We start from the raw sequence: 9,493 nt of genomic DNA, 5'->3' as shown, positions 1-9,493 counted from the left end.
TCTTAGTTGGACTCCGCAAACAAATTGGCTCTTAGAAAACAGGTCATTTTTAATTTTTGAATGAAAATTGTTTCAATAATTTAAAACTACTAAGAGTTTAACAATTTCTCCTCAATTTGAATAAAATTTGATGTCCCGAGAGAGTTTATAGTTTCGATAATTCGAAGTACAAGAGTATACCTGAGTTCTGGCTGCTTCAAGCATAATCCGGCAACAATGAGCAGATGCAGAGAATGTTCCATTGTTCTGAGAAAAACGATTAAGTGCAATAGATTGTCAAGTAATTTCTCGATCTTTTCTGCATATTCTTTTGAAAATCTTTGGAGGATTTTCGAAAGATGCAGAAACTTCGTACCCCATCTCTAAGATGGTTATAGACAATGAAAATTGACTATTATGTCCAGTATGTTTTCAAAGGTGGTATATGGGGCAGAATACGTCAAGTATTCCCACCTAAAATTAATTTTTCTTTAGATCGGGTTGAAACTTGGCTGAATTATAGTCCTAGTGGATTTACATCAATTCACCAAATAATATGTTGATTTATTAACCGTTTGCCAATATACAGGAACGATCTGATTCGACTTTTATTATTTTGGTTTGGACATTCTCTTTCATGTACTTTAAGACTATTATAACGATATATTTCCTTAATTATTATTTTTTGTTTGGAAATCTAAATTGAAGTTGATTTTTGAAAAAAAAAACATATTAAAAAAATTTCTATTTCAAAAAATAGCTTTTTTGTACTCAAATATATAATGTAATTTATATATTTCTGCACTGATAATTACCTAAAAAAAGTTAGATATCATTTTCAGGCATATTAGTCCTGACAGTTTTCGTGCCCGAGCGCCGTAGAAGTATAATGTGGTACTCTTGAGCGTATAAATCTAAATTTGACCAACAAAACATTTCCGGCCTACTTTTTATTCTACATGATTTCAAAGAGTATAAAAGAATTTTTTTTAAATGGAATTTTTGTTAAATATTGTTTTTTTTAATCCATTCCAATTTTTATTAGAAAAAAATAATCATAATAAAAATATATCGTTTTAATAGTCTTAAAGTACATGAAAAGATCTGTTCAAAGCACAATAATAAAAGTCCAATCGGATCATTCCAAAAGAAGTTACACTAACGTAAAGGTGAAGGAACGCGTAAAAAAGTCAAAACTTCAGGCCCCTGTATATTAGAAAACGGTAAAATATGAAGAGAAAGAATTATAAAAGGTCAAATTTGAGTGAAAAATATAAAAATGAATCGTTATTTTATTATTGGTTAATTATTATTCACTTTTTTATTTCCCAACTTATTTTCACACGAAACGCCACATCGAGTTGAAAATTTGGGATACTAAACAAGAAGCACTAAGAATGGTGGGTCTGGTCATAAATTTGTATAATGATGAAAAAAGTTTTTTGTTGTAAATAATTTATTTTTTGCTTTTTTCATAATTATTAAAATTCAGGGCCAGGCCCACCTTTTTTATGGCTTCTTATTTATTATCCCAAATTTTCAACTCGATTTGGAGCTTCGTGGGAAAATAAGTTGGGAAACAAAAAAAGTGAGGGTAAGGTAGGAATCTAGTCACGTGACCCACTCGCCACATGGCTTTAATTCGTAAGATATATCGCCGTTCCGTGCACTACTACATGCAACCACAAGTTTTACTTTACGCTTATTAGGATGGATACAAACATCACAAATGCAAAAGCTGTTCTACTTTGACCCCTTTAGAATTAACAAAAATAACTACAATTTTAACTCAAATATATGAGCTATATAAGCTTCCTGCACAAGTGTGAAAATGTTACTTCGTAGTCCATTCTCCCCTGGTCTCTACATGCAAAGAATCTGAACAATTTCCCTGAATGTTATATTATTAAATCTATAGAATAATGATGTTTTATGTCAAAGATTACTAGCAATATAAAGCTAATAAGAAAAAATGTGAAAGGAAAAAATGAGTTCATTGAAGTAAAAGTAAATTAAAATACTTACTCGATTTTGAAAGTGGCTGGACTTTGCAACAAACGACACTATGCAGATTTTTCTGCTCGCAGTATCCACTTATTGCAAGGCATCCACTGAAGAAGGTCAAGTGAAAGAGGAATGTGAAGACTACCGCGAAACCTGTGAGACGTTATAACAAATTAAGCAATGCAAATGATCTTCTTGGAAAGGAAGTTGGGTAGTAAATTTGAATTAAAAAATAATTACAGAATTTGTAAAAAATTTTGTTACCTTCATTCTCATAAAAAAAGAAAAAATTGGCAATAGTTTGACGCTTACCTGAATAAGTGCAGAATATTTGAATTGATGGAAATGGTGTGTAGATTCCAATGAAAAAGGAAACCATGTCAGTTACGGATGTGATGGTGATGGAAACTGCAGCTTCGCTCAAAGTCTGAGCCATTCTTAATGGCACTGGACTCGCAAAGTCTGTTCTTCTCCATGCTGCCAGCATCACAAATGTATCGTCAATACCAATTCCTGAAATAAAAAATGACAGATTCTTCCAAGCAATTGATAAAAATACATTTTTGTATCGAATGTTGTAAAGTTTTTGAATGTTTTAATTAAAGACTTCAAAAAATGATTTCGGAATCATTAAGAAATAATAGGAAAATGATGAAAATAATAAACCAATTTGATGAACTAGTTCTTTAAAGTAAACATCAAATCAGATCAGACGACTTCCGGAAACGCACACTTTGGAACAATTTCGGTACAAAAATAATTAAGTAATAACTTAAAAGATAGGAAAAGGAATCAGCACGATTTAGTTTTCTATTCATATTTATTGATCCTCGTAAATTGAAAAATTTTGACTGTAAGTGAACTAACGTTTTCCTTAAATTATTACATCTTCCTCCAAATATTTATAATTTCAATAGAAACTGTAAGATTGCGAATTATTAAACAATGAATCGAATGAATTATATTGTACGTATATATTTATACCGGTATATATCGGCAATTCACACACAGGTTAACCAGGACCGAGGTGGACATTTGACTGTACCATCAATTTTGATCTTGAGGTCAATTTTCAAGGTCAAATGGAGGTTAGACTCTTTTTTTAAATACGAATTAAGGTCAAATGCCTGAGCAACGACCAGATGCCCTTTTTCTGAATTGCCTTGGTTTTTCGGGGTAAACAAACGTTCAAGATGCTTCACAAAAGTCGATGAAATGTTACGGTGTACCTCGCTTTGACCATCATGACCTTCAGGTCAATTTTCAAAATCACTTGAAGGTCCAGACGATTTTTCTTAGATTGAACTCTGTGCCCGGATGAATTTTTTTGTAGACTTCAGGCTGTGGATTGTTATCACCCCCCCCCCCCCCCCCCCCCCCCCCCCCCAACACATCCGGATAGTAAGAATCATTTCGGAAAAGATGTGAAAACTGTGACTATGTATAGTAGACTCTACGACACTTCTCGTTTTCGGAGCTGTAGAGGAAGCGAACAGAAAATGTCAGATAACCCTCTCTCCTGCGTCAAGCCGCGTTCGGTGCAGTAGCTGTGATCCCAACTTTGGCATGTTTAGCTACTGCGCTTGCCCGATGCAGCGGCCGTCATTGCTCGCTTTTGGCGCACAATTGAAACCAAGGATAATTACCAATTATTAAAATAAAAATATGTACTTATCATAAATTGCACATTAATATCAGAAATTACGTAAATTGTGATTTAAGATAAGAGCAAGATAATAACTCGTACATTTTTTATCATTAATAGTTTTTTTTAGTTCCAAAGACTAACTTTGATTTCACCAACCAATTTTTAAATAAATATATTTCTAACATTTAATATAATATGTATGAATATTCACATAATTTGATGTCAAAATTGCCAATGCAAAAAACAATAATACTAGTTAAATACCTGAAAATAACGTTTTCAGCTCAGAATAGTTATTTTTAATTCAGAGAAGCCAAATAATGACGCTCATAATGAGAAAAAAGGAAGAAAAATCTTCATTTCTGATAACAAAAAGTCCATTCAGTGTGTATTGGTACTAAAACATGCAGCTATTTGTACCAATGGTTCAAATTCGTACCAATTTGTACCAATTTGTACACATGGCTACTTAAATAAACATTTTTGTTCTTCAAAAACCTTTGTCAATGAAATATAAATTCATCTTTTAAATTCAATCAAAATGTACTATTGTTTACCAAATATAGGCATTGGTATTTTTTCTAACCTTACACCACAAATTACTTTTTTTCTGATATTAATGGACAATTTACAATCATAATCTATTTTAATTTCAATCATTGTTAATTATGCCGGTTTGAATCACGCGCCAATAGCGACCAATGAGAGTCGCTGCGCCGGGCCAACGCAGTATCTCAACATACAAAAATTGGAATCACTGCGCAGTAGGCGGAGCCGGCCACGTTTACGTGTGCGTGACATGAGACAACGAGTGACGGCAAGCGAACGAAAGAGAAATCGGCAAACGAGATGTGTCATAGAGTCTACTGTTGTTACTAGTAACTAGTTACTAGTAACAAAAAAAGACACTATGTCCTTACTTTGAGCGTTACCCAGAAACAAGGGCGTAGGCCTAGTAAGTTCTGATTCCTTTGGGGTGCTTCCTTGTCGTGAATTCCCCTTGCCTCTCTTTCGTTCAAAGTGCTCTCTATTGGCTTCAAGACAGAAACGTAGACGTCTGTCAAAACTGTCCACAGTTTTCAGCAAAGTTTCTCGAGAGATGGCTCCGAAAGCTACCCGAATCCTTTCCATCAGATCTTCTCTTGTTGTGCATCGCTGAGAAAAAAACTACATTTGTAATATAACCCTATAAAAATAAATCAGGTGATGATTGATGTTCGATCTTCAGGTGACCTTGAAAATTGACCTGAAGGCCATTATGGTCAAGGTGATGTACACCTTAACATTTCATCGACATTTGTGAAGCATCTTGAACATATCTTTACCCCGAAAAACCAAGACAATTCAGAAAAAGGGCATCTGGTCGTTTCTCAGACATTGGACGTCAATTTTCTACCTTTTTAAGGTCACAAAAACCATTTCTCCACAGGTCATTTTTGACATAAAATTTTCCGCTCTTTTCATATCCGCAGTTATAAAGAGGAGTACTCATTCAAGAGAAGGGTCTTACTTCAATTTGACCTTGGAAATTGACCTCAAGGTCAAAATTGATGGCACAGACAAATGTCCTCCTCGGTCCTGGTAAATCCTTGTCAGAACCATTTCTTCGTAGATTAAGTATTTTAGAAGATATATGGGATTACAGATTAAATGGGTCATGTGTGTGTGTGTGTAATTAAAAGTTTGTCATAAGAATAACCCGCCCGGGAGCGGGTGCTAATCTGAAAGACTGCATCCGTTCCCAGCGAAACCGTGGTAAAATTTTAGCCATAACCACATCTCACGACCGTCAGATAGGTGGTTACAGTCTCTGACAAAATCAACACGACGATCCGGCAAATATCTAGTGCGCCCTAAGGACACGGAGCAACCCAAGGACGACCACCTTCTACATTTCACTTACAAGTGTTTTAGCATATTCTTGACACGCAGGGATGCTTTTCAGGATATTAACCAGTGAAGGCTTGCATTTAAGTTTCAGCATCCTCCTCCGCTACTTTGTACAGAAACGCTACTTTGCCCACTGCTTCATGCTTCCTGACCACTTCAAAAAGAGGGTCTCTTCCAATTGCGAATCTATGTTCTGTATCCGAAATAATCCTGTTGTGAAGACATTCTAGATCAAATATTTCACGACCGCCCCGACGGCGTATATGCTTCGGAGAGTATCGTTTATAGGTGTCACATCATGAATGTGGCGCTGTGGCACGAGAAGGTATGTATAAGTCTTTCCATTGCAAAAGTGTCGTATAACGCTTCAAATAAATCTCGGCGCATTTTTCTGACCCAAATTCCATTCCAATTTCCTTAGCGTGTCCTTCGATAATCTCTAGAGCTAGATGTAGTTGCTCTTTATTTTTAGGATAGATCTTAATATCATCCATGTAAAATACATAATAATAATAATAATAATAATCATTGACATTAATAATAATAGACCGAAGTTGTTCCCCCTACCGAAGGTGTTCCCCCTTCCGAAGGTGTTCACCCTACCGAAGGTGATCCGCATTGATGTAGCGGTAGGACTTGAGCTCTCCTCTCATGACTTTGACGGTAATGTTGGCGGTAGCATTGCTATCGACAGGGTTCCCCATGCCAAATAGGCTAATAACGAAGAGGAGAGGGACTAAGTAGATTACCAAAGCCCATCAATGAAAAATGGAAAAATATTGAAGATTTTAAAACCTTTTCGCTTCTGGAAGATCGTCTGGGCGCCCTTGGAGCCACAGCTGGGGGCCACAGCATGCGGGACGGTGGCGATGGTAAGCTGTGAGATGGTCAGGCAGATCTCACTAATCAAGCAGCTGGCCAGCAAGAACATCTGAGACAAACGGAAAGCAGTGGAACATCAACTGTGCCTGCTGAGGATGCTTTGCCTAGCGCTAGCTATTTGCAGCCAATCACCTCGACAGAAATACCGTGGGAGAGCATCAATTTGGATACCTCAATAAAAGAGGAATCTCTATTACGAAAGTGCGAAGTTTGAAACAAAAATGGAAAAAGGATACAATTTAAAAACAAAATTTGCTGCAAAGTATCCTAATATACACTCTCCTTACTTAAATATCCAGAGCTAGCCACAAAAATAAATTAGCAGCATCTGGAAGATCAAAAACGCTCAATATCTGTAAACAGACTGCTTTCGGCTTTTGAAATAGCTGCTATCAAAATGGAAGTGGAACAGCAGCTTCCTATTAATGAGCTCGCCTTGCAAGTTGTGCATAACGAAGAATTGATCAATGCTGAAGGCATAGGTGCTAGGGATAATAAACATCATGCACCGGATCCATTAGAACCACATCCGGACATTACTAACGATGATGTGGATAGGGAAATCTCAGAAGAACTACAGCACCTGGAAAGGAAATTTGGTCATGCTTTACTAGAGTTCAGATATGTACAACCAACACTAAGGCATTCTGTGCCCAAAATCAACATCACAAATGATCTACATGCACTAAGAGCATATCTCGACAGCAAGGTTTTACCTGCGTATTTGAATGTAGCACAAACTGCGTTACAGGTGCAAACTCTTGTATACTGTGCAGCTGTGGCAACCATTAGAACGTTGGGCCGGAAAACTAGGCCAGCAAATGCAGTTTTTGTGCCAGCAAAGGATCGAGATCCACCATGGAAGATCAGGTTGTATATGGATGTCAGCAAAGTAAGGTGCAAATTGGGTCGATTAACTCAATATAAAAAGGAAATAGAACCAGAAAGCTGATGAACCATGTTACTAAAATCATCCACCCTCATCACATGCAGACATTAACACCAGCAATATTGGTTGAGATTATAGACTCCCAACGACAGAGACTTGATGTTCTCACTGCGAGACTGCGTTGGTACAAGAAAAGTAATGAACGAAGGCAACAAAATCAAAACTTTCAGACAGATGAAAGAAGGTTCTATCGCGAACTGAGAATAATGCCAAATAACCACCAAGGAACTGAAGTCCGTCAATTGGAAGATATGACCAACTACTGGTCGGGTTTTTGGGGAAAAATGAAAAGATGCAATTTGGAAACTGCGTGGTTCAAACTAGAGGAAGCAAGGGCAAGCAATAGCCCTGAAATGCATTTGAATAACATCACATCTTTGGATGTTTCAGCGGTCTTGAAAAGGGCAAGTAATTGGAAAGCTACAAGTCCGGACATGGTGCACAACTTCTGGTAGAAGTACCTGACGAGTGTGCATCTTGCGTTAACAAGATATTTTCAGAAGATCATTGAACACCCAGATCTGATGCCAGGTTTTATGCTCGAAGATACTACGTATATGATACCAAAAAAACCAGACGATCAAAATCCATCTGACTTTCGACCGATAGCCTGTCTTCCAACAATTTATAAATATCTTACAGCTATCATTGCACATAAGGTATATTCTCATTGCGACGAGAATGGCATTCTTACAGAAGAACAAAAAGGATGTTGTAAAAACTCACGAGACTATAAAGATCTAGTGACCATAGACGCTGTTGCCAAGACTCAAACTCGTAAGCATCAAAGGAACTTACACATGGCATACATTGACTACATTGACTTTCTAAGCCATGCGATGAGGCTCTGGGGTATAAGAATCAAGTGTTTTGATCATGGACAATCCAGAATAACTAAATTAATACGCTTTACGAAGGGCATATTTCAAGGAGACTTCTTCAGCGCATTATGGTTCTGTTTAGCGTTGAATCCGTCGAACAAAACACTAAACAGCATGTCTCATGGGTTCAGATTTAATGATAATGAGGATGGTCATCAAGTGACCCATCTTCTTTACATGGATGACCTGAAGCTGTAGAACAGAGCATAATGTAGAACAGTGCATTTAATCAGAGGGGAATTAGGGACCGCAGAGTTAGAGAACGAGTTCGAAAATGACATCGAGGCAATGGCTGCAGGCGAATCATATAAATATCTGGGTATTCTTGAATCTACGGGTATTCAACATACAATAGTTCAGACAAGCCTAACGACTGCCTTCAGTACGAGACTCAGATTAATTATGAAGAGTTTTATCAACTCGGCCAACAAAATCAGGGCGATCAACACATATGCCATCCCTGTCCCCACGTACTCCTTCGGGCTCATAAAATAGTCTAACATCAACCTTGAAAAGTTAAACAGAATTGCTCGCGTAGACATGGCGAAGAACCGAATGCACCACAGAAATTCAGTGATTGAAAGGGTAGTCCTACCATGACATTTAGGGGGCAGGGACGTTGTAGATGTCAAAAAACAGTGTGAGCCACAAATTATACAGTTTCGAGCCTATTTTAACAGCAAACAAAATGTTGCGCTTTACAGCGCCACCTTCAAAGCGGATCTTGACTGCACGCCCTTGAATTTGTCCTCAGATGGGGCCTTGAATATCAGAGCAGAAGCTATAGAGAAATCAAAAATACAATAGAGGCAGAAAGCTATCCACGGCGAGCACCCCAAAATGTTAGATCAACATGAAGTGGATAGTGAGGCACCCAATATTTGGCTAAGGAAGGGTATTCTGTATCCAGAGAAGGAAGGATTCGTCATTTCAATACATGATAACGTTGTCAGCACCAGGAGTTGTCGCAAACACGTGTTACATCAAGACGTGGTTGACCGGTACCGATTATGTGGAGATACCAACGAATCCATCGAGCACATTATTGATGGCTGTTGCGTAATGGCTCAGAGAGAATATACGCACAGACATAATGATGTAGCGGGCATTATACATCAACAACTTGCCCTAAACCTAGGACCCTTAAAAGAATGGATCCCCTTCTATAGATACAGTCTGTCAAGTTAAAGCGTGGGTGGCTTTACTCGCAGTCGGTAAGGTGTATCGACATGATTTTGGTGTCAAAATATTAAGAAGAGC

At 37.5% G+C, this 9,493-nt stretch overlaps 1 protein-coding gene across 2 annotated transcripts in view; it reads right to left on the bottom strand.

Annotated features, from left to right (window-relative positions):
• LOC117167118 (patched domain-containing protein 3) overlaps positions 1-9,493 on the bottom strand; it is a 318,852-nt gene that overhangs the window by 61,829 nt on the left and 247,530 nt on the right. For both annotated transcript variants that reach the window (XM_033351778.1, XM_033351779.1), the window contains exons 6-7: positions 2,296-2,496; positions 2,005-2,136 (exon numbers count right to left, since the gene is read on the bottom strand). In XM_033351778.1, the coding sequence (XP_033207669.1) occupies positions 2,005-2,136; positions 2,296-2,496 (333 nt within the window). The remainder of the gene's footprint in view (positions 1-2,004; positions 2,137-2,295; positions 2,497-9,493) is intronic.

The sequence above is a fragment of the Belonocnema kinseyi genome, chromosome 2 (genome assembly GCF_010883055.1).
Source record: "Belonocnema kinseyi isolate 2016_QV_RU_SX_M_011 chromosome 2, B_treatae_v1, whole genome shotgun sequence".
Lineage (NCBI taxonomy): Eukaryota > Metazoa > Arthropoda > Insecta > Hymenoptera > Cynipidae > Belonocnema > Belonocnema kinseyi.
Note: the sequence above shows the minus strand (reverse complement) of the source record. Positions and strands in the feature narration are given on the sequence as shown.